At 36.6% G+C, this 26,226-nt stretch overlaps 1 protein-coding gene across 3 annotated transcripts in view; it reads left to right on the top strand.

The window, feature by feature from the left end:
- The window catches only part of UVRAG (UV radiation resistance associated), a 318,745-nt gene that overhangs the window by 175,556 nt on the left and 116,963 nt on the right, over positions 1–26,226 (top strand). For all 3 annotated transcript variants that reach the window (XM_036860728.1, XM_036860729.1, XM_036860730.1), the window contains 4 exons: positions 4,298–4,382; positions 5,943–6,030; positions 7,759–7,819; positions 16,045–16,210. In XM_036860728.1, coding sequence (XP_036716623.1) covers positions 4,298–4,382; positions 5,943–6,030; positions 7,759–7,819; positions 16,045–16,210 — 400 coding nt within the window. The remainder of the gene's footprint in view (positions 1–4,297; positions 4,383–5,942; positions 6,031–7,758; positions 7,820–16,044; positions 16,211–26,226) is intronic.

The following is a 26,226-nucleotide window of genomic DNA, read 5'->3' as shown; positions in this document are numbered from 1 at the left end:
TTAATTTAAATTATATATTGTAAACTCTGGGGCAACCACTAAAAATTTTAGAGGGAGGTAAGAATGAGCTGATAGTGAAGAAAGAGGAAGTCATAAAAAAATAATCCAAAAGCACAGAAAAAGAGGGATAAAGAAACAAAGAATAAATGGAACATTGAGAAAACAGCTAACAAAATGGTAGTTTTTAATCTAAATGTATCAATGATTATATTAAGTGTAAGTATTCTAAATACCTCAGTTAAAAAAGAGATTGTTCAGATTTTATAAAGATAAAAAAAAGACCCAACTAAAGCCTATCTACAAGAAACACACTTTTAATTTAAGGATATAGATAGAGTAAAGGTAAAAGAGTGGAAAAAATGCACTATGCAAACACCAACCAAAAGAAGGCCAAAGTGGCTCTAGTAATATCAGGCAAGGTAGACTTCAGAACAATGAATATTACCTGCAATAAAGAGGGATATTACATTATGGTGAAGAGGCTAGTTCATGAAAAGACGTAACAATTCTAAATATGTATGAATATAACAACCAAGCTTATATATATATGTGTGTGTGTGTGTCTATTATTTATATATATATATATATAAATATATATATATATATAAAAATCAAAAACTGATGGAACTGAAAGGAGAAATAGCTAAATGCACAATTATAGTTGGTAACCATAACACTAATTTCTCAGTAATTTGTAGAACAAGTAGAGAGAAAATCAGTAAGGAGAGAAGACATTAACAACATTATCAACTAACTTGACCTAATTAACAGTAGAACACCAGCAGAATATACATTTTTTTCAAGTACATATGGAATATTTAGTTAGGCCATATTTGGTGTCATAAAACAAATAAATGCAAAATAATCAAAATAATGCAAAGTATTGTCTCTCACCAAAACAGAAATAGCTAGAAATCACTGACTGAAAGATATCTGCAAAACTCTTAATATTTTGAAATTGTACAACGCACACACACACACACACACACATATACATACCATGGGTCAAAGAAGAAATAACAAGGAAAATTGGAAAATATTTTGATGTGACTGAAAATGAAAATATATCAACATTTTAAGGGATGCATGCTTAGAGGAAAGTTATATCATTTGATGCTTATACTAGAAAAGAAGAAAGGACTTCATTCAATAACCTAAGCTTATACCTTAACTAGAAAAGAAGAGCAAATTAAACCCAAATCAGGCAGAAGGAAGGAAATAATCGAGGGCAGTAATCAGTCAAATTGAAAACAAAAAGAGAGTAGAGAATGTCAATGAAACTAAAAGGTGTCCTTTGAAAAGATCAATAAAATTGATAATCCTCTAGCCAGACTGACTGAGTAAAAAGAGAGAAAGTGTGAATTACCAGTATCAGGAATGAGAGAGGGGATATCACTACAGATCCTGCAGCAATTAAAGTAAATAGGTAATATTTTGAATAACATGATCATAGTATGTCAGAAGGGCACTGGAACAAGGCTGAAGGCTGGTCAAATCTGGGACCACTTGAGCACCAAAATAATTAAATCCAGTAATGCATTATAAATCTTTGAAAAATAAAAGAGAATTCATGATTCCATACTGATAATAGATAGCTAATGGAGAAGGAAGGGCTCTTGCTTAGAGAAGAATGCTGACTGATAAGTATGGAGGAAGTACTGGAGTTGGAATATTATTTTGCAACCATAGTAGTAAAAATTGATTCAAGCAGAAGACACCAATCAATGCTAAATCTGGGGAGGAAGTTAGATGAGAAGCAGGATATATCCACGGTCTTAAAGATGGATATCATCGCTTCTATATGTAATATCCTTAGGAGGACACAACACCAATCATGTAGTATTCAGGCTGGTAATATATAACCTGAACAACATGTAAAGAGCTTGAGCACATCATTGCCTCAATGTTATTACTTCCTATGAAGTGACTTTTGGAACTTAGGTTGAGTTTTCTGAGGTATCTTGAAATACTTAGTTCTTCTCTACCTGAGGCTAATTAAACCAGACTCAGTTTTGTTCCAGAGACCACCCGGTGACCAATGAGGTGTATTACCTTTTAACAGAAAAATGAACCTGATATGTTTTGGAGAGATGTTGCCAGTCTGTGTTCTAAAGCCTTAGTTCTGTTAAAGCCTGTGGAAAAACCATAGCCTTTCAGGAGACCTTTTTCTGGGTTTGGATCTACTCTTTTACTTTTTATTTGGAAATCATTTTGGACTTACAGAAAAATTGCAAGGATAAGAGTACAGAGAACACTTACATTCTTCACCCAGATTTACCTATTGTTAACGTTTTACCCCATCTATTAGCTGGCTGTGTATTTTTAAATTTTATTTTCCTTCTTTGTTTTGCAAGGGTTTTGTTCTTGTTTTCTTTTTGGTCGTGTAATATGTTCTAAAGACCTTCAAAGCTAAAGAGGGTGCATAACATTTGCATTTTGAAACCCAGATCTGTCTTGGCCCATTTGTGATTTCACTAGAATTGAGGCAGCCTTTTATCTGGGATGAAGAATAACATTGCAAATTTGTAGAGTGGTGGAAGAATTCACGTGCTTTCTGGTAAAAAGTGCATTGGGTGAGGGGTAGAGGTTGTCAACCCAAGTGTCTTCTGAAATCATTGAAGGATTATCTCAATGCTATCTATTATCAATATGGAAATCTGGGGAGGAATTATATTGGGGCTAAAGAAGGTAAGTGGTATTCCTTGATTAAGTTCTGTTTGGGGAGCAGAGTTAACAACTTACTGGTCATTTAAATACAGTTGAGAGAGAAGAGCAGGGTGCTTAGACATATGTTGATAAAATTACTTAGGTTGGTGAATTTAGTTCTAAGGTCCAAACTGTATTTTGATCAATTAACCTACTTCTTGTTCCTCCCTAGATGTGCGGAAGAGTTTAGGGCACCTTTTCCTGTTAGATCACAGTTCATGAAACTAAGCTGCTTTTTTTTTTGGCTGCTTTGGGTCTTCATTGCTGCATGTTGGCTTTCTCTAGTTGCAGTGAGCGGGCTTATTGCGGTGGCTTCTCTTGTTGCAGAGCACAGGCTATAGGCGCGCGGGCTTCAGTAGTTGTGGCTCGCGGGCTCTAGAGCACAGGCTCAGTAGTTGTGGCACACGGGCTTAATTGCTCCGCAGCATGTGGGATCTTCCCGGACCAGGGATCGAACCCGTGTCCCCTGCATTGGCAGGCGGATTCTTAACTACCGCGCCACCAGGGAAGTCCCTAAGCTTCTTTTTAAGATCTAGAACTTAGTATGTCAGGATCTAAGACTGTTTTTCTGTGCTTTAGGACCTTTGGACTTTTCTGAGACAGGCTCATTTTCTTAGAGTAGGAAGATGTAAGAGGATTTTATGATCACATGAATGAAAATGGAAGTTCGAAAGTTGATATAAATACAAAAGACCAGGCTTATATACAAATACTAATCATTGCAATGCTAAAGCAATCCTGTAGTGGAATTGAGGTATTGGGGTATCAGTTAAAATGTGGAATATTCTTTTAATTCACATCTATGGAGTTAAATTTTACAAGCCATTAAACATTGTAACTCAGACTATCTGTCAACATGTAAAAATGCTTGAGACATAATTTGGAAAAATCAGAATATACATTTCCTGCACACTGTGATTGTAACTAAAACTACTTATGTATATGAATAAGATGAAACTTCATAAAAAACTTAATATTGATGAACTATATTGTAGTAGTCAATATGCGGGTAATTTTTCCTGCTCTACTTTTTATACTTTCAGTAATGTTATATAGCATTTGCAGTTAAAAACAAATTAACCACCTTTTTAGAAAAAATTAAGCTTTACTTTTTAGAGCAGATTTAGGTTCATAGCAAAATTGAACAGAAGGTACAGATTCCCCATATACTCCCAACCTCCCACCTGTGCAAAGCTTCCCGCACCAAAGTGGTACATTTGTTACAATTGATGAACCTTTAGTGAATCATCCTTAACACCCAGAGTCCATAGCCAGTTTTTTAAAAAATTAAGTTGTCTGAATTTTGAAAATTGCATCGGAGTTTCTTGGTCAGCGACCCAGAAATCTGTAGGCAGAGAATCCTAGACTCTTACTCTTTGACTCCTGCTAGAGGCTGTATAAAAGTGGAAGCAATAGGCAGTTTATTCTCATTAATCCCCCCAGAAGTCCTCTATCCCCAACCCATTTTACCTTTTAACTCTTTTTATTTCCCTCTCACAGTCAGGGGACTGGGCTCTGCCTGTTCGGTTGTGACTGGGCAGTCCTGTCTGCAGTGTTCCATCTGGAATTGTCTCCTTTCGTCCCTCTCTAGGAAGTGCATTTTCGGCTGAGCACCTCAAGCTTCAACTCCAGAAGGAATCCCTAAATGAGCTGAGGAAGGAGTGTACTGCGAAAAGGTAAATGGAACACTGAGAATGGTTGTTATGAGTGTCGAGTTTACTTTGAGGAGAGGATTTGGAAAAGGAGTATTTTTTAAAGCTGCCGGTATTAATACCAGTTAATATGCTCAATGCCACTTTCATTTGTTCAACACATACTGTGCTAGAGGCGGTTATGAGACCTCCTAGTATGTAGTCAGAATCGGAAGCATGGACACTGTTCTTCTAGATTTCAGGGCCACAGCATTGTGACTTAATGTTTGCATCTCCTCCTCTTCCTGTCTTCTACCTTTAGTGCAGCTTACAGTTTTTCTTCAGTAACTTCTTCAGACTTACTCCTGTTAGCTCTCTTGGCTGACCTCAACAGCTCCCAGGTTCTCTCTCTAACATCAGTCTCTCCAATTTTCAGTTCATCCTCCATGTTGCTAGCAGACTTCTCCTGAAATACTATTTTACCATCATTTTTTCTCTTCTTAAGAACCAATGGTGATTGTTTTGCTTCACTGTCAAATAACCTTCAATAAAATGGCCCCATACAACTGTAGCTAGTTTCAGTCGCTCCGTGACATTCATTTAACAAATGCTAATAGTTTTTCCCTTTATTTTTTCCAGCACATGCTTAACTTGTTGCCACCTCTGATCTTTTCCTCATCTTCACTCACTTTTTCTAGAAAGTCATCCCAGCCTGCATTTTTCTTTAAGAAACCTTAGCAATTGAGAAACCTGAAAATAACCTTGGAGATCATCTAATCCTCTCAGTTTGCAGATAGGAAAGCAAAGCTCTGGAGGTTACTCTGTCCAGTTCACTAGGAAAGCAGGACTAAATCCCTTTAAGTCTTCAGTGCTCTTTGCATTGTACTACTTTAGATTCCACTTTGACCTACTGTTTCTCCTAAATTACCTCCTTTTTAATTGTTGACACAGTTGAGCAGGTAATATGCTCTACGGGTATTTTAGCTGTTGGTCATGTTTCTTAAATAGTTCAAGAGAAGAGCTACATCATCTCATGCCACAGCTTTTTGCTTTGTCCTTTTTTTATTCTGTTATTTTTGTAATATGGCAGCAGGTTATTTTTTGAGGTAGTTATAACATCTGTAGTTGTAAATGAAAATAGAATACTTTTTTGAGGAAATACCATATGGATATTTCCTAAAAACAAATTGGCCTCAGGTTAAATGAGACCTTGGTCAGCTTACTGAGCCTCTCTAAATCTTGTTTCCTTGTTTGTAAAATGGGTATAGTAATATCAACCGAGTAAGTTGTTGTAATAATTAAATAAAGCCATTTGTGAAGCTCCTGGCATGTAGTAGTAGGTGCCCAGTCAATGATTTTGTACGTTTCACATCTCTTAGCATGGTGTTGGACACATAAAATAGGCCTCAGTATAGTTAGCTTGATTGATAGTATTTAGTGATAGGTCAGGACTCATGTTAGTTATTATTCTTGCTTCTACTTCTGAATTTCTATGGCCTAGTACAGACCATTAATCTTTCTGTGCATCAGTTAGGTGGAAATAACTGTTAGAAAGCATGCAAACATGTTTTTTTTAACAAATGTGCTTTTTTTTTTCCTCATTAGAGAACTCTTTCTGAAGACTAATGCCCAGTTGACAATTCGTTGCAGGCAATTACTATCTGAGCTTTCCTACATTTACCCTATTGATTTGGTAAGTTTCAAATTTTCTGGGGAAAAAAAAAATTTTTTTTAAGATGATTTCTGTTTGAAATTTACTCTCAAAGCAAAAACTCATTGCTCTAGTCTTAATCATATGGTCTGTCATGATTCATTCAGAAGCTAATATTTATTTAAAAACAATAAATGCTGGAGAGGGTGTGGAGAAAAGGGAACACTCTTGCACTGTTGGTGGGAATGTAAATTGATACAGCCACTATGGAGAACAGTATGGAGGTTCCTTAAAAAACTAAAAATAGAACTACCATACTACCCAGCAATCCCACTACTGGGCGTATACCCTGAGAAAACCATAATTCAAAAAGAGTCATGTACCAAAATGTTCATTGCAGCTCTATTTACAATAGCCAGGACATGGAAGCAACCTAAGTGTCCATCATCAGATGAATGGATAAAGAAGATGTGGCACATATATACAATGGAATATTACTCAGCCATAAAAAGAAATGAAATGGAGGTATTTGTAGTGAGGTGGATGGAGTTAGAGTCTGTCATACAGAGTGAAGTAAGTCAGAAAGAGAAAAACAAATACAGTATGCTAACACATATGTACGGAATCTAAGGAAAAAAAAAAAAAAAGGTCATGAAGAACCTAGTGGCAAGACGGGAATAAAGACATAGACCTACTAGAGAATGGACTTGAGGATGTGGGGAGGGGGAGGGGTGAGATGTGACAGGGTGAGAGAGTGGCATGGACATATATACACTACCAAATGTAAAATAGATAGCTAGTGGGAAGCAGCCGCATAGCACAGGGAGATCAGCTCGGTGCTTTGTTACCACCTAGAGGGGTGGGATAGGGAGGGTGGGAGGGAGGGAGATACAAGAGGGAAGAGATATGGGAGCATATGTATATGTATAACTGATTCACTTTGTTGTAAAGCAGAAACTAACACACCATTGTAAAGCAATTATACTCCAATAAAGATGTTTAAAAAAAAAAAAAAGTAGTTTTGGAATTAGTTGTCATTATGTTCCACCATTTGATTTTTTTCTATCAATTTGGTGGTGGGATGCACTCATCTTCATCTGAAAGAATGCCAAATTATTTCTGGTTTCTTTAGGACATTTTCACTCAACCAAATTATCAACTTTCACCATATCTGACACATAGATGCAGATACACATGCATTGCTTTAAAAATAACGGCTAATTAATTTATATTTATTAGTATTACTTAAGATATTCCTGAGGTAACTGTCAGGATATTAAGTTTCTGAATCTGGTTTCTTAGAGTAAATACAAGTGTAACTGGTTAGGATTTGTTTTAGAGAACTAAATCTGCTAAATTTGGTGGGTTTGTTTTCTTTTTAATGAAAAGAGACTTAAAAAACTAATTTTCTGAGAGGAAACCTAATAGGATTTTAAGTTGCTCACAGAATCTTGTTAATTCTACTTAAAATTTTTCATTTATAGCTATGAATTGGTCAAACGATAGTTTTATGATTAAAATTTGACAGTTTTTTGCTTAGATATGATGTTTTAAATGTTTATAGTATAGAGAGTTTGAAGTGTATATCAATGTACAGAATAGTATAATAAATCATCATGTACTCATCATTCAGCTTCAACAATTAGGTTAATGTTTTGAGTCTATGACAGTATTGTCTTTGAATTAATACTGACGTAAATTTTTTAGATTTAGAGCTTCTTTGCTTTATACATAAACAAAATTAATTTCATTCTTTGGTTGTATTTACAGAATGAGCATAAGGATTACTTTGTATGTGGTGTCAAGTTACCTAATTCTGAGGACTTCCAAGGTATTTTATTTCTTTCACTTCTAAAGATTTGGTATAATATATGGGTATGTTGCAGGGAAAAAGAGAGATATCTTGAAATGTTGGTTGCCTGGCACTTTATCCGGAAAGGTTTCTGGACCTTCTGTCCCTTCCCAATTGTAAGTATATAGTGTCAGATTCCCTGATGGAAGGCTTAAGAGGATATTTGGTCTAATCATGAAAAAACAAAAAAATTGTTGAACTTTCTATTTGAAAGTTAAAAGAAAATAGTTTTTGAATGGGCTTTAAGAAAATCAGACAGTAGGATTCTCAAGAATACTAATAATATCCCTGTCCTTTTGGTTTGATTTTTCATGAAAAATTTGTGTTGGGAACAAAGCAATAAACATTAATTTGTTCTATTTAGAAAACCGTATTTCTGCTGACGTAAAATGTATTTGAAAATTTAATTTTGTGACATTCCCACCCCCGTGGGTTAAACTTGTTGTACTGTCATTTCTGTGCTCTTTTAACTAAAATAAATTTACATTAAAGATTTTATAGATATGATTCATAGTAATTGCTATATTTAAAAATATTTTTCCTAATCCCTTTACCAGTATGCCAAAGAAAAGAACTTATATTATTTGGCATATTGGTTAGAAAGATTACTTTTATTGTTAGCAAAGTAGCTTCTTTTCTCCTAATATAAACAATGCTTTGAGGACTATTAAGTAGTTGTGTAGATTATTCCCAAAGCTAGCACATTAATCTATTTGGGAGTAAGTTATTCAAGAAGAAAACATTACTAGTTCTGATTGCGACTTTCTTCCATTTCCCTATAAAGAAAATGTTATTTGTGGCCCTTTAACACTTAAGACTATTTTAATATATTACCTCCTTTGTCCTTTATAACAAGACTTACAACAAGTAGTTGGGACATAAGAAGAGTGATACAAATGAACCTAGCTATGAAACAGATACAGAATCAGGGACACAGAGAATAGACTGGTGGTTGCCAAGGGGGAGAGGAGTGGGATTTTGGGATTAGCAGATGCAAACTGGTATATATAGAATGGATAAACAACAAGTTCCTACTGTATCGCACAGGGAACTATATTCAGTATCCTGTGATAAACCATAATGGAAAAGAATATGAAAAAGAATGTAAATATATGTATAACTGAGTCACTTTGCTGTATAGCAGTAATTAATACAACATTGTAATTCAACTATACTTCAATAAAAAATAAATTTAAAAAAAAAAGGAAGAGTGATTAAAACAGGAATGGGAAGACTTATATTTGAGTCCTGGTTCCCCTTCTAGAAACCATCAATTTTGGAGCAAGTCATCTAAGCTTTGAGTTGATTTTCTAATTGATAGTATGAGCACATTAGTTCATGTACTACCTGTTTTACATGATTGTTAAGATTTTATTTAAGAGCAAGACATTTTGCCTTATCTTTAATCCTCCTGAACACACACAAAAGAAACCTATAAGGAAGGTGGTATAATCTCATTTTACAATGTGTAAATGAGCTATTTAGTGACTTGCATGAGACCACAAAGCTAAGTAATGATCTTGCTGGGATTTGTCTGGTTTCCATTGTACAGTGTTCCCTCTAATCTCTGTAAGTCATACAGATGTGCTTTGGTGTTAATTTTAGGTGTTACTTTTATGTTATGGTGTCTTGAAGCTCATGACACATCTTTTCCCCCATTCTTTCATTCATTCATTTATTTAATAAACCTATTAAGTACCTTGAGCCCTGTGTCAGGTTGCAGGGATACAGAATATTCATTTATTGAAAAAAATATCAGTTGAGCACCTGAATGCCAGACACTGTGCTGTGTTTTGAGGATATAACGATGGAAAAAGCAAATATATTCTCTTCTTTCATGGAGTATACAACGTATTGAGGGAGACAGGCAATAAACAAGAAAATAAGTATTTAAAAAGTGTTTAATAAAGGAATACACTATCTTAGAGAATAGTGGAACCTACTGTAGATAAAGCAGTCAGAGAAGACCTGTCTGAGGAGAAACATTTAACCCAAAATCTGAAGGCTGAAAGGTACCAACTACACTACAGCTGGGGGAGGAGCATTCCTAGAAGAGGGAGCGGTCATGATGGAGGATACGGAGGAATGGGCTTGATATATCTGAAAAATTCAGGGTGAGGGGCATGGGAGAAGATACCTGTATTTTGGGCAGATCATGTAATCTCTCAGAGCTTAATTTCTTCACCTGTAAAATGAGGTAATATTTACATCTTAAGTTCATTGTGATGATTGACTGAGATTGCATTTGAAAGGGCTTTTCATATAGAAGGCACTCAAGAAATATAATTGGAATTAGTTGCAAGAGAGAGGAAGGAAGGAAGGACAGAAAAGACCAGAGCAGCCCTGTGTGGCTGGAGCATAGTGAGAAAAGGGAAGAGTTCCATCAGAAGAGGTAAGAGAGTCAGCCAGGGCCTTGAGGCCACTGGAAGGAGTTTCTAGTTTATTCTCAGTGGAGTGGGAAACCCCTGAAGGGCTTCAAGAGGGGGGATGATATGAGTTGATCTATGTTTTTTAAAAGTCACTCTGGCTGCTAAATACAGAATGATTTGAGAGGCGGCAACAAGAGAAGCAGGGCTATCGGTATTGGAGTATCACCTTAATTCATTCTGGGATGTTTCTTGATTCTATTTTTGTTTTCTGGAGGTGATTTATTTCCTAGTTTTTCCTAGCTTTTGTTTGCTATCTATACTTAGTATGCCCAACAAGCTGAATACATTCCTTCTTCCCTTAACAAAGTTAGTTTAGCTTTCAAGTGCAGTTTTTACTGCTAAAAAAATGAAATGGGAGATAAAGTGAAATAAATATTTCATTCTACTCTAAGGCCCTGTTTACTTCCCATGACTCCTAGGAATCAGAAATTTTAAGAAGCACATATGGTAGTATTGGACTTTAAAATCTTACATTGGCATTCTGTAAGGCACTTCCATGTACTAAATTTATTGAGTGCCTTGTGTGTGTCATTTATGGTGTCAGGTGCTGGGAGTGTACAAAGGTAACCAAGGCATTGATCCTACCTCTGTGAAACTTCAGTCCACTTGAGGTTAACCAGGCACTTAGAAGTTTATACCGGTACATGGGACTCAGAGAGTGGGAATAATCAGGTCTATCAGGAGGGAATCAGGAAAATCTTTATAGAGAAGATGATGCCTGAGGTATTTTAAAAGATGAAATAGTATTCCGCTGTTGAAAGAAGGATGGGACATTTTAGGTTCGGTGAGTAGAAATATGGTAACGTGGAACATCATACATGATGCTGTCTTGTTTATTTAATTCTCACCACTGTGAGAATTAATTCCTTCTGTAAGGGAAAGAATTATACTCAACTTTTTTTTTTTAAAGACAAGAAAATTGCGGCTCAGAGAGATTAGTTAATTTTTCCGAAGACTCATATTAGCCAGTGGCAGAGCTAAAATCATCCCTGGTCAGCCTGATTTTAAGGTCCATATTATTCCTGTCATGATGCAGTTTTCTTCCTTGTTTTGAATAATAACCTCTTCCAGACTTCTGACAACTTTTAGTGTTCTGTAGCAGCTGCATTCTTAGTAAGACTCTAGTGACAGAACTCTAAACCGTTTATTCTGTTACATTCATGAGACTTTGCTGGGATAGACTTTACACTGTATGGCTTGATACTGTTTGGGAAACTCCTCCATAGTGACCCAACACTTACTGTGCTCTTCTACTCTTCTAACTGGGTAAGTTTCAGTTAGAATATTCCAGAGAGACTGGGACACAACGGGAGAAAGTTGTCCAGTGAAGGGTATTCATTTGAGTTCCATTGACTGAGACATTTCTCATCCAAAATAAAAAAAAAAAGAAAACTGTTTGTGTGTGTTTTTAAGTAATCCATAACACGAGAGCCTTTCGTGGTAATGAGACCCAGATTTCCTTCTGTGTCTGTATCCCTTCATGCAGGCATGATTTCTTGGAAAGGAGAGTCCATATGTCAAACAGTGTCTCATTGAGAACATGGAATCATTCCATAGATGCTGTGGCAATGATTAGAGTCTTAAATATTTTGTCCTGTCTGGATCAGTGGGTGGATGGTTCCTTACCAAATCAGCTGCCTCAGTGATTGGGAAGGCAGGATGGTAAGAGCTTTTAGATCACTTATTGTACTTGGATGCATTTGAATATTAGTAGTTTGTCCAACATGTAAGTCAAAGGGACATTTGAATGAATTTATAATGTTGTCATGGCCATTGTGGGTTTGTGGAATCTATTATCATAACAATTACATAAAAGGTTTAATTATTATAAAAATTACTGCCCCCCCGAGTAGATACCTACATTTAAAAAACAAACCACAGGGGCTTCCCTGGTGGCGCAGTGGTTGAGAATCTGCCTGCCAATCCAGGGGACACAGGTTCGAGCCCTGGTCTGGGAAGATCCCACATGCCGCGGAGCAACTGGGCCCGTGAGCCACAACTACTGAGCCTGTGCGTCTGGAGCCTGTGCTCCGCAACAAGAGAGGCCGCGATAGTGACAGGCCCGTGCACCGCGATGAAGAGTGGCCCCCGCTTGCCACAACTAGAGAAAGCCCTCGCACAGAAACGAAGACCCAACACAGCCAAAATAAATAAATAAATAAATAAATAAATTTTAAAAACAAACCAGAAATATTTATTATGAGGAAACTGCAGAATTTTGTTTTGCTTGTAAGCCCCTTAAAACATTGTTTTAATAAGGGCTTTTTCACTTACCTGAGTCTACAGTTTATTCCTGTTCCTCCCTGAACCCTCCCACTCCCCCTCTAACTTCTTTTCACCAACAAACCTATCTGTGACCTTTCTAACCCCCAGAGCAGCATAAGGAATACAAGCCTCTGCTCTGCATTAGGTGTTAGGGGCGTCATTAATGCTTACTGGAAAAGCACACCCCAGAGAGCCAGGTTTTGGCTTTGGCAGGTAAAAAGTCTTTTAGATCTTGGAATGCTGGAAACCTTAAACCTTTTGGTTTTTTTAGCTAAAGTGATTGGCAACAGAATGTGACATCTGAGGTTTCGTGGCCAGCAATAGCCATAATTAACCACATGAGCTCACATTTTCCCACTGGAGGTTCAGTGGTCTTGGGGTGATGAAAGTGACTTCCCTACCAGGAGGTGGTTTTCCTTTTGAGGGTATTGGAATACCCTTGGGCCCTGTAATGCCTTACCCGTGGTCCTTTTAAAATGCTTTTTAATATAAAGCTTCAATATTGGAAATCCAACACCACGGTGTTTAACTGCGAGGCTGTGACGGAGCACTATGGCCTGGAATGGGAAACAACCTAGGGTTTTTAATGGGTGGAGTGGGGAGTCTTGTGGTGGAAACAATGGTGAGTGTGAATAACTAGAATCAAAACTGATTTCCAGTATTAGCCAGTTTTCAGTTTTTGCTATTTCTTTTTGGTTTTTGATGTACATATATAGGATTCTCTTAGAGATGCCCTTTTATGTTTAAATTTAAGCAAAATTGTTTTGTTTTTAATTAATTTTATTTATTTATTTTTGGCTGCTTTGGGTCTTCGTTGCTGCGCGCAGGCTTTCTCTAGTTGCGGCGAGCGGGGGCTGCTGTTCGTTGCAGTGCGCGGGCTTCTCATTGCGGTAGCTTCTCTTCGTTGCGGTGCTCGGTCTCTAGGTGCGCAGGCTTCAGTAGTTGTGGCGCACGGGCTTAGTTGCTCTGCAGCATGTGAGATCTTCCCAGACCAGGTTCAAACCCGTGTCCCCTGCTTTGGCAGGCAGATTCTTAACCACTGTGCCACCAGGGAAACCCACAAAATTGTTTTGATTATTGAAAGGAGGTGATGTTAGAAGACCAGTTTCCGTTCTTTTAATATATATGTGGATGTAGTCCTCGAAATAGGCAAACTTAATTCTTTAGTATTACCCTTTTAGTAATACGGAAAACTGGAGATGCTTGAGAGTTTAGCATTGGATAGATTTTTTAAACTATAGTTTGCATTTGACCTATTTTGGGCAGGCTAACTAAGAGGCCTTCTGATTTTTGGAAGTTTTCAAATCCTTTTCTGTCAGGTCACATACGAAAGGAAAAGCTTACTTACTGAAAGTTCTCTTTTTCTTCCTCTCCCTTCAAAAGAAGGTTCTGAAAGACCAAGTCCTTTTACTGATAGAAATATTTTAAATTTGATAAGCCCTATTCTTTAGAGAAAGCAGGAGGCAGGATTCAGCAACATCTGATGGAACTCACCATGCCAGCTGTGCTTCCAGGGATAAATATTTGGGGGGCTGGGGTGTAGATACAATTCTCTCTCCCACTCCATCCTCATAGTTTTTACTTATATGGCTTTGACCAAGTCACTTATGCCACGTGAATCTTATTTTTCTCATTTCTAAGTTGATAGCATCAGATTCAGTGATTTCCAAGGTTTCTCCTGGCTCTAATATTATATATGATGATTAAATTATAATGTAATGCATTTACAATGTAATGCAACTTCAGTCTCTAAGGTAGTCTGATATACATATTTCAACAGTAGTAAAGTATTGTAGTACTGTGAGTCTGGGCCAAGAGCACATGGTCTAAAAATAGGATTCTCGTCAGTTCGGGCATGCCCAGTAGTCAGTTGAAAGGAATGCTGTTTGATTTTTTTTTTTCATCAGTTTGATTTGAGAGAACATGTTACCAAGGACTTTTTATGTGTTCTTTGCCCTTACTAGAAAAGTGTGAAGAAACTAAGATAATACACGTGTGTCATATGCTTGGTGTGTTCTAGGCTCCGAAGTTAAAAATTGTTACACTCCACAGTAAAGTTCTGCGACAGTGTGGTAGGGTGCTTAAAGACAGAGGCATCCGTGTCACGTCAACCCATATACTAGCTGTCTTAGTTTGGACAGGTTCCTTAACTTCTTTGAACCTTATTTCTTCACCTATAAATGGAATGAAATAGCATATAAAACATGCCCAGTTTATTAATTGTTGATGAATGAATGACTGTCAGAAATAAAGCATCGTGGTCAATTCCTGGCAGAAAAAAAAAGTGTACAATAAAAGTTACCTATTTTTACAGTATGGTCAAGGAATCTGCTTTGGTAGTCAAGGGTGGAGAATGCACTGAGTAGTATACGGCTATAGTAGGGGTCCTGCAGTAAGAAGGTAGTGCTTAGATAACCAAGTTTAAATATAAAAAAGAGGAATGTGGAAAATATTACTAATAATTGAAGTTAAAGGTACTCTTAAAAATCAGGAAATACTCAAGCCAAGGTCATCTCAATCATTTCAGCCTTTCTCTAGCCAGATGTATTACAGATATGCGTTAAATGTGTATGTGTGTGTGTGTCTGTGTGTGTGTGTGAGAGAGAGAGAGAGAGAGAGAGAGAACTTTTTAAAGTATTTTAAGAATATTGTATACCAAGCAGTTACTTTTTCCTTCCCCTTGGGGCAAGCTTAAAACTTTTTATCGTGTTACCCTCAGTTCTGGGCACCTGAATGATTATTTGTCACTTGGGTAGGCAGTAGCAGAAATCTAGATATTGAGTTAAAAATCTGTGACTTCTTAAAATCTGTGACTTCTTAAAAGATACATACTTATGTTTGACTGTAGGAGACGTGTATTTTTTCCAACAGTTGCTTCCACACAAAAATTGCATAAATGGAATATATATGAACAATGTGGTTTTTGACCTTTTACTATTAAAAACATTTTTTCTCCTTATCCTATCTCAAACTTCACAGACTTAAACAATGCTCTCTTTATGAATATTGAGAACATACCCCATAAGGATGCACTGTGTTGTTTCACTTCACCTTGGAATTAATAATGTTGTACAATAGTACAACAGTACAACTGTTTTGCTTATAAAGTTGTTAACGAGTAAAATGTATAATGTTAATATAGATGTAATGTTTAAACCTCTGAAACTAATTTTTGCATTGTATAATAGACTCAGGTATTATTTTTGCCCTTAAAAATGCTGGGAAAGAGAGTAATGGAGATTTGAATGCAGTAAGAACTCTTAAGATTATATATCAAATTTTAATCTCATCACATTAATTATTGGGAAATAGTTTTAAATGTAGTAGATGAAATTTCAAATCTTATTAATATGTTTAGATTTCTATAAAATTCATATAATTTAGATAAGTGAATAATATTTTATCAATTATTTCTTATAAAATCTCTCTTGAAATTGATTTATTATGATCTCATAGCTACATTTATAAGGTAAATAGTTATTTTCTGTTTCTCTGTTTTTGAATTTACAGCAAGAGATGATGGAAGCATTGCTGTTGCCCTTGGTTACACTGCACATTTGGTATCAATGATTTCCTTTTTCCTACAAGTGCCCCTCAGATATCCTATAATTCATAAGGGATCTAGATCAACAATCAAAGATAATATTAATGACAAGCTGACTGAAAAGGAGAGAGAGTAAGTATCCTTTTAAAATATTCTTTTAACATTAAGGCAGTATGAAGCATCGACTATATTAAAAATATAAAACGTGACCTAGATTGTGGTGAATTTTGTATATCCTTTGTAAAGTGCTCCATTTCTTTTAAATAGAGTGTAGTCAAAATTGCTATTGTTAGCAAAATTGACTCATTCAAATTTAATTTGCTTTTGTGAGGCAAGTATGATATACTCTGCAAATATTCATGTAATATCTGTTGCCGCTAGTCACCAAATGAAATGCTTAAAGATTTGTCAGAGAGACAACCAGGAAAAAGATAAAAGACTTAACAGCAGATTGTACATATCTAAAGAATGGGTTTGTTAACTGGAAGATAGCCCAGGAGAAAATACCTGACCAGGCACAAGTACAAAAGAGATGGATTTATCGAAAAGTGCTAGACATATGTAGGACACAATAAAAAGTCTAATATACATATAATTGGAGTCACAGAGAGGGAGAAGAGAGCACATAGGGTAATTGTAACATTTTAAGAGATAATGACAGAGTTCAAATTTGACAAAAGACATCAAGCTATAAGTTCAAGAAGCATTAAATACAACACAAAATAAGTACAAAGCAAACATACTTAGGGGAATTATAGTAAAACAGCTGAAAACCAAAGAGATAAAGTGAAAATATTAAAAGTACCTAGAGAGAAAAGAGATTTGCTTCAAAAGAGCAATAATAAGGCTGAAAGCTAATTTCTTAAGAGAAACATTGGGAACCGGAGGTGATGCAGTGACATTTTTAAAGCATGTAAAACAATACTGCCAACTTAGAATTCTGTATTCAGTGAATTATCCTTCAAAAATAAAGGCAGGGGACTTCCCCGGTGGCACAGTGGTTAAGAATCTGCCGCCAAAGCAGGGGATACGGGTTTGATCCCTGGTCCGGGAAGATCCCACATGCCATGGAGCAACTAAGCCCGTGCACCACAACTACTGAAACCCATGTGCCTAGGGCCCGTGCTCCACAACAAGAGAAGCCACCACAATGAGAAGCCCGCGCACCACAATGAAGAGTAGCCCCCGCTCGCCGCAACTAGAGGAAGCCCACGCACAGCAACAAAGACCCAATGCAGCCAAAAATAAATTAATTAAAAAAAAAAAAGTAAAGGCAAAATAAAGACATTTCAGACTATCAGAACTGAGAAAATGCATCTCAGCAGACCTATACTAAGGGAAATACTAAAGGCAGAATAAAAATAATCTAGCATAGAAACATGGAAATGCCTCTCCTCCAGAAATTCTGATTCAGTTGATAGGCCCAGACATGAGATATATTTTTCTAAAGCCCCTGAAGTGACTGTAATGTGCAGTCAGGTTTGAGAACCACTGTTCTATTGATGGATTGCGAATGTTGTGTTCGTGGGCGTGAAGAAGTGAAATATCCTCCACTCTATTTAGGAAACTGCAAGAGAAAAGGCAGGAAAGGTGGGCATCAGTGGAAGAATTTAGTACTATATCTGGTAGGGCTTGTAAGTGGAGGGCAGGGAGCACATGTATAGTTTTATTCAGTTCCTTTTCAAAGGCATTGATTAATTTATAGCCCAAGTATTATTTTCAGTTTCAAAACCTTCTATTTAAAGAGAGCCTGAAATACATATGTTTGACAGAAGGGGACATGAGTATGGTTTCTTTCCTCTTTTTAAAAAATTGAGGTGAAATTCACATAACATAACTTTTTTAAAGTGTACAATTCAATGGCATTTAGTATCTTCATGGTGTTATGTAATCACCACTTCTATCTAGTTCCAAAACATTTTCATCACCCTGAAAGAAAACCCTGTATCTATTAAGTAGTCACTCCCTGTTCTCCTACCCAGTAACCCCTTTCTTCAGTCCCTGGCAGCCACCCATTTGCTTTCTGTCTCTGTGGATTTACCTGTTCTGGATATTTCGTATAACTGGAATCATTTGCAACATGTAACCTTTTGTTTAGGGTTTCTTTCACTTAGCCTAATATTTTCAGTGTATTCACATTGAGCACAATCAGTGCTTCACTCTTATGGCTGAATAATATTCCATTGAATGTATATACCACATTTTGTTTATGCATTCATCTGTTGATGGGCATTTGGGTTATTTCCACTTTTTGGCTATGATCATTCATGTACAAGTATTTGCTTGAGTATCCATTTTCAGTTCTTTCGAGCATATAACTTGAAGTGGAATTGCTGGGTCATATGGTAATTCTATGTTTAACTTTTTGAGGCACCACCAAACTATTTTCCACAACAGCTACACCAGCTTACATTCCCTGGTATAAAGTGGTATACATATCATTGTGCTTTTGATTTGTATTTCCTTAATGACTAATGATGTTGAACATTTCTTCATGTTCTTGCTGGCCATTTGTATATCTTATTTGGAGAAATACCTACTCAGATTTTCAGCCTGTTTTTTTTCCTTTCAGTTTTATTGAGATATAATTGATATACAGCACCGTAAAAGTTCAAGGTGTACAGCATAATGACTGACCTATATACATCATGAAATGCTGACCACAGTAAGTTTAGGGAACACCCATCATCTCATATAGGAAAAAAAATTAAAGAAATAGAAAAAAAATTTTTTCCTTGTGATGAGAACTCTTAGGACTTACTCTCTTAACCACTTTTATTTATAACATTCAGTGGTATTAATTATATCAATCATGTTGTATGTTACATCCCTAGTACTTGTTTATCGTATAACTGGAAGTTTGTACCTTTTGACTGCCTTCATACAATTTCCTCCCCACCCCTTACCCCTCCGCCTCTGGTAACCATAAATCTGATCTCTTTTCCTATGAGTTTGTTTGTTTTTGAAGTACAGTTGACCTACAACACTATGTCCTGGTAACAACATAGTGATTTGATTTTTCTGTGCATTTCAAAATGATCACTACAATAAGTCTAATTATTGTCACCATATGAAGATATTACATAATTAAGACTATACTCCCCACACCGTACAATTCAAACCCGTGACTCATTTAATTTGTAATTGGAAGTCTGTACCTCTTAATCTCCCTCACCTCTTGCTCATATTTTTAATTGGGTTGTTCCTGTTTTTGTTGAGTTGTAAGACTTCTTTATATATTCTGCATACTAGACTCTTATCAGATAAATCATTTGCAAGTATTTTCTCCCATTCTCTAGGTTGTTGTTACAGTTTAAGGCCTAAAATTAAGGTCAGTATTATGTGCTGCCTGGATATCTGGTGAAACCAGGAGGGCCTTGAACAGTCCCTCCCAACTCTGCTCCCGTGGATCAGGCCCCCTATCCAAACAACCCTCTTTATTCAGGGGTCTAGGTAGTCTCTGCTTATTCCTGAGTAGTGAATTTGAGTTCCTTGCCAGATGGGTAATTATGGAAACAAACCAATCACATCCTCCCCTGGGAAACAATCATCATCACTCCGTCCTTTTCATACTACAGAGCCTGCCACCCATAGCTCCTGGTTGTTCACTCTCTTCTCAAGTGTAACCCCGTGTGAGCCTGCGTGGCATGCGGTGTCCTCCTCCCCTGGGATTTGAGTATGTGTGACTAGTAATCTGCTTTTAATCTCATATGTCCAGTGTCAGATGTTGAGTGTTCAACCATCCCCATGACCCTAGGGGTCTCTTATCAATGGGGTGAATAAGAGGAGATTAAAATAGTTGTTTTACTTTCTTTATAGTGTACTTTGATGCATAAAAGTTTCAGATTTTCATTAGGTCTAATTTATCTTTTTTGTGTGTGTTTGTTTCTAGAGCTTTTGGTTTCATATCTAAAATCCATTGCTAAATCCAAGGTCATGAAGATTTACCCCTTTGTTTTCTTGAAATAGTCTTATCATTTTATCTCTCATATGTAGGTCTTTGACCCACTTTGGGTTAATTTTTGTATATGTTATGGCTTAGGGGGTCCAACTCCATTCTTTTCCATTAGGATATCCAGCTGTATCTGCATCATTTGTTAAAGAGACTATTCTTTCCTCATTGAATGGCTTTGGCACACTTGTTGAAAATCAGTTAGCCATAGATTATTTCTGAACTCTCAGTTCTAGTCCACAGGTTCATTTGTCTATTGTTATATCAATTCCACAATACGTTTTGAAATTGGGAATTGTGAATCCTCCAACTTTGTTCTTTTTCAGTACTTTTCTGGCTATTCAGAGCCCTTTGCAATTCCACATGAATTTGAAGATCATCTTTTCTATTTCTGCGAAGAGGACCTTTTAATAAGCTGTTGGCTTCAGTTTGCTAGCAATTCATTGAGGATTTTTGCATCTATATTTATAAGGAATATTGGTCTATAGTTTTCTTGCATGGCTTTTCTGTCAGAGTAATAGTGGCCTCATAGAAAGCATTATGAAGTAAGTGTTCCCTTCTCTTCTACTTTATTGGAAGAGTTTGAGGATTGCTGTTAATCCTTCTTTTAAATGTTTGTTAGAATTTACCAGTGGAGCCAAGTGGTTCTGCACTTTTCTTTGTTGGGAGGTTTTTGATTAGTGATTCAATTTCTTATTATAGGCCTCTTTATATTTTTTATATATTCCTGACTCAGTTTATACCATTTGTGTGTTTCTAAGAACAAGACCATTTCATCTAGGTTTTCTAATTTGTTGGTGACAGTTGTTCATAGTATTTTTTATAATCCCTTTCGTTTCTGTAAGGTCTTTAATGATGTCTGTTTTCATTTCTGATTTTAGTTGTTTGTGTCTTTTTTATTTTCTTATTGTAGCTAAAAACTTTTAGCTAGAATAAGAAGATTTGATGGATCTTTTCAAAGAATTGACTTTTTGGTTTTGTTGATTCTCTCTGTTGTTTTTGTCTCTTTTATCTCTACTCTAATCATTATTATTTCTTTCATTCTGCTAGCTTTGGGTTTTGTTTTCTATTCCTTTAGATGTAAAGTTAGGTTACTGATATGAGAGCTTTCTTTTTTAATGTCAGTGTTTATACCTTTAAACTTCCACATCTCATAAATTTTGACGTATTGTATTTTTATTTTCCTTCCTCTCAAAGTATTTTCTAATTTCCCATGTGATTTCTTCAGTTAACCCATTGGTTGTTTAAAAGGGTTTAATTTTCACATATTTGTGAATTTTCTAGTTTTCCTTCTTTTATTGAATTCTAGTTTAATTCCATTGTGATAGAGAGATAATTTGTATGAGTTCAGAATTCTTTAATTTATTAAGACTTGTTTTGTGGCTTAATATATGGTCTATCCTAGAGAATGTTCCACGTGCATTTGAGAAGAATGTGTAGAATATTGTTAGATGCAGTGTTCTATTATATATGTCTGTTAGGTCTAGTTGGTTTATAGTGTTGTCAAGTCTTATATGTCCTTATTGATCTTCTGTCTATATATGCTGTCCATTATTGAAAGTGGAGTATTAAGCTCTCCAGCTATTATTGTAGGACTGTTTCTCCTTCAATTCTGTCAACATTTGCTTCTTTTACTTGGGGGCTCTCGTTTAGTGCGTATGTTTTGAGTTACTATTTCTTCTTGATGAACTGACCCTTTTATCATTATATAATGAACTTTTTTGCCTCTTGTAACAATTTTGACCTAAAGACTATTTTGTCTGATATTCGGATAGCCTCCCAGCTCTCTTTTGGTTACTGTATTTGGGAATATCTTTCCCATCTTTTCATTTTGAACCTATTTGTATCTTTGGATCTAAAATGAGTCTCTTGCAGGGACTTCCTTGGGGGTCCAGTTGTTAAGAATCTGCCCTTCCACTGCAGGGGGCACAGGTTCGATCCCTGGTCGGGGAACTAAGATACTGCATGCCCCGTGGTAAGGCCAAAAATATAAAAATTAAAAAACAAAAAATTAATTAAATGAGTCTCTTGTAGGCAGTATATAGTTGGATCATTTTTTTTTTAAATCCTTTCTGCCAATCTCTGCCTTTTGACTGAGCGTTTAATCTACTTATACAATATTTAACATAATTTGTGGTATGGAAGGATTTACTTCTGCATTTTGTTTTCCATATTTCTTATACCTTTTTTGTGCCTCATTTCCTCTATTACTGCCTCTTTTTTTTTTTCTTAATTGATTTTTTGTAATGTACCATTTTAATTCCCTTCTCATTTCTTTTTCAGTGTATTTAAGATATTTTCTTATTGGTGACTCTGGGGATTATAATTAGCATCCTATAACAATCTAGTTTGAAATGATACCCACTTAGCTTCAGTAGTATGTAAAACTTCTGCTCCTCTATACCTCTGTCTCCCCACCTTTATGTTGTTATTGTCACAAATGACATCTTTATACATTGTGTGCCCATAATACTGTCTTTTAAATTTACCTGTGTAGGTAGTTACCTTCACTGGAGATCTTTATTTCTTTGTCCAGCTTTCAGTAACTGTGTAGTGTCCTTTCATTTCAACCAGAAGGCCTTAGCCTTCACTTCTTGCAGTAAGCCTAGCAGTCAGCCAGAGGTGAAAGCCTAGGGTCTTCTCAGGTGTTTTCTGAGCGTGCATTCTGTTCTGAGCATGTACGTAACTTCTTTTCTATTTTTTAAATTTTTTAATTTTTAATTTAATTTAATTTTTAAAAAATTTTATTTTATATTGGAATATTGTTGATTAACAATGTTGTGTTAGTTTCAGGTGTACAGCAGAGTGATTCAGTTATACATATACGTGTATCTATTCTTTTTTCAAATTCTTTTCCCATTTAGGTTATTACAGAATACTGAGCAGAGTTCCCTGTGCTATACAGTAGGTCCTTGTTGGTGATCTGTTTTAAATATAGCAGTGCGTACATGTCAATCTCAAACTCCCAATCTATCCCTCCCTCCACCCTTCTTCCCTGGTAACCGTAAGTTCCTTCTCTAAGTCTGTGAGTCTGTTTCTGTTTTGTAAATAAGTTCATTTGTATCATTTTTTAAAGATTCCGCATATAAGCTATATCATGATATTTGTCTTTCTCTGACTTACTTCACTTAGTATGATAATCTCCAGGTCCATCCATGTTGCTGTAGATGGCATTATTTCATTCTTTTTAATGGCTGATATTCCATTGTATATATGTACCACATCTTCTTTATCCATTCATCTGTCGATGGACATTTAGGTTGCGTCCATGACTTGGCTATTGTAAACAGTGCTGTGATGAACATTGGGGTGCATGTATCTTTTCAAACCATGTTTTTCTCTGGATATATGCCCAGGGGTGGGATGGCTGGATCATTTGGTAATTCTACTTTTAGTTTTCTGAGGAACCTCCATTCTGTTTTCCACAGTGGCTGCACCAACTTACATTCCCACTGTAACTTCTGATTCCCCAGTGTGTGTGGGTACTTTTGAATACACTAATTTCTCAAAGAAACTCTCCCCAGCTTTTCCTCCCAGACTTTAGACAGTCTGTTGTGTGTCTCAACCTTAATCTTTTGCACAAGGAGGCTATGGGGTTTGTTGGTTTGTCTTACTTCTTGAGCAGTGTCTTCTCCTTTTCCTCACTGAGTGAGTTCTGACTAGGCAAAACAAAGGCAAGTACCTTGCATTAGTCCTGCAGGTCGCCCCCAGACAAGTTAGGACAAACCAACCCAAATTTTTTTAGAATAAGATCTGCTCTGCTCCCTTAAGAACCAGGGGTCAGGGCCCCACAAGGGCAGGCTGCTGCTGTCTTTAAGACCACTGCTGAGCTGGAGAGGGGGTTAAGGACAAGATAAGTAAAAATGCTGCAAAGCATTTCTTCTGATTTTGAGTTTCCTTTTTCTTGATTCATTGTTCAGCCAGTTGTAAGCCTTTGACTGACAGTTTTTGCTTGATTTTTTTTTTCAATGTTTCTCTAGAGGGACAAGTCCTTTGATCTACTTACTGTACCATTTTTGCTGACTCCATTCCATTTGTTTGTGTAGTGATGAAAAAACACTACTTGTAAGGGATGAAGGGACCCCTAGGTAATTTTAAGAGGAGGAGAATACCATAACCAGATATGTCTTTCACAGAGATGACCTTGTAGTTTTGTGGAGAATGCCTCCCAACCTTCTGTAGGTTCCATATTAAGAAAATTAAGTATCTCTCCAGATTTTTATCAAATTGTGCATGATGCTCTGCCTTAAAATATTAGTTATGTAGGAAAATCACTTTGGGAGCTTGAAGGAGGGGTGCTCCTCGAAATGATAAATACTCTCTCTCCAGATCAGCAGCGCACTTTAATTTGTGAAGGAGCAGCTTAACATGTGAGCACTCCAAGTAGTATGCACCAGTGTGAGTAGTAGTGATGATTTGTTTATTGATTGATTTTCCGAAGCAATCTGGGAAGGCCAGCGAGATTGTGGTGATTACGTTACTCATTTTTTTCTTTGGCAGCCAGGAGAACCATAGGAATTGCTTTTTAGTGAACGAATTTTATATTATACCTCTATCTTCCCCTTTTCACTGAAACACAAATTGTATTTTATTGATTCTAATGTAAATACTTTTGACATTTTAATATTGCTAAAAATGAGATACATCTTACAATTAATGGCATGATTGATAGCATTTATCTTTTCTTAGTGGTACATAAGTTAATGATGCAGTTCACAGTTGATGCTGTCTTAGATTTTACGGACTATCAAATATTTTCACTGGGCAGTAAAACACTTTAGATCCATTTTGGAACAACATAGATGTGTAAATAAATATCTAAATACAAATACATTTATTGATTATGCTTGTTGATTGAATCAGCCTCTCGGTTATTAGCCTGGATGACTGAAAGAGCAAATTAGACATGGTTTTCTTTTCTCCTGAGTGTGTCGATTTTCATGTGAACCTTTCCAGGGTATTAGGTGGAATCAGGTCTTCATGGGAAAATAGGAATTAAATGACTCATTGGATAAATTATGCTTATTGTAATAGGCCTAGGAATCCTCGGCTTCTGCCCTCTCTGATTACCTGTTTCATCTGGCTATTGGAATGTGATATATTAGGGTTCAAAGCTCTATTTAGCTAGTTTTGCTAGAAGGGGGAAAAAAACACCAAAAACTAGTTTTTTCCTTTGTCTGGTCTGTTGGAAGCCCAGGTCTGGACTGATGCCTTGCCTAAACCATTACTTGTGCACCTGCACACTGTAAAGGGAAACTCTGAAATCTTTGCTGCATTTCATTTTGAGGCTCAGACCACAAAACACGAAGGAATGTAGCCAGAGTCCAGCTGCAATGTTCTTTTACCCCTTATTTCTTTTTTCACTGAGGACTGAAAAGTAGGTTTTAAAGTGATTTTTGAAATGAAATGTGTTGGTCATTGTTGTTGTGCTACTTAACCGTCTGTTAGGTAATACATTCAGAATAGACTAGCTCAATAGATTGAGCTACGACATAGCTGGTCAGAGCATTTGGCTTTTTCAAGCCCTCAAAAGATGTCTGAAATTTTTTGTTTTATTTTCAGAAGGAGAAATAGGGAGTGGTGTAAATTGGCAGGCACTTTTGAAACTTCCTGGCCTGTCCCTGACAAGGTTTTTACAGATCTCTAAAAGCTGGTCAGCTATTTTTCTGTAGTGGAATTATTGGAACCAAGAGAAATGGTAGTGCTGCTTTTCCCATTTTGTGGATTTTTTTGTGCTTATGTTTATTCCTGTGGAAGATCTTCTAAAACCCCAGGAATTGCTTTTTTAACCCGATTGGTTCTGATTTCTTTTAGAAACAAATTCTAGAGTACAAAGACATTGTGATATATCCAAAATCAGACAATAACGGGCCCAGATTGTAGTCATTGCATGTGGATCTCATGCTCATGAGAGAAGGAATGGTCAGTTTTAATGACCTGCCACCTTTTTGTGACTGGGGTGCATATGGCCATCATGCATGCTTATACATAAAGGAGCTGGTGAGACAGATCCCCAGGCCTGTGACTTGAGCCACCTTGCAGCCACCTTGGCATGTCTGGATGTTTATGGAGCTTCCCCTTCAGCATAACCAGGTTGCATTTTGCCAGGAGGGAAGGGACAAAGGAATTTGCCGAGTGGCAGTGATCAGACTGATGCCGTATCTCTGTATTCCTTCAGCCTACCTCTTGGCCTGGC

This window comes from Balaenoptera musculus, chromosome 8 (genome assembly GCF_009873245.2).
Source record: "Balaenoptera musculus isolate JJ_BM4_2016_0621 chromosome 8, mBalMus1.pri.v3, whole genome shotgun sequence".
In the NCBI taxonomy this organism is placed as follows: Eukaryota; Metazoa; Chordata; class Mammalia; order Artiodactyla; family Balaenopteridae; genus Balaenoptera; species Balaenoptera musculus.
Note: the sequence above shows the minus strand (reverse complement) of the source record. Positions and strands in the feature narration are given on the sequence as shown.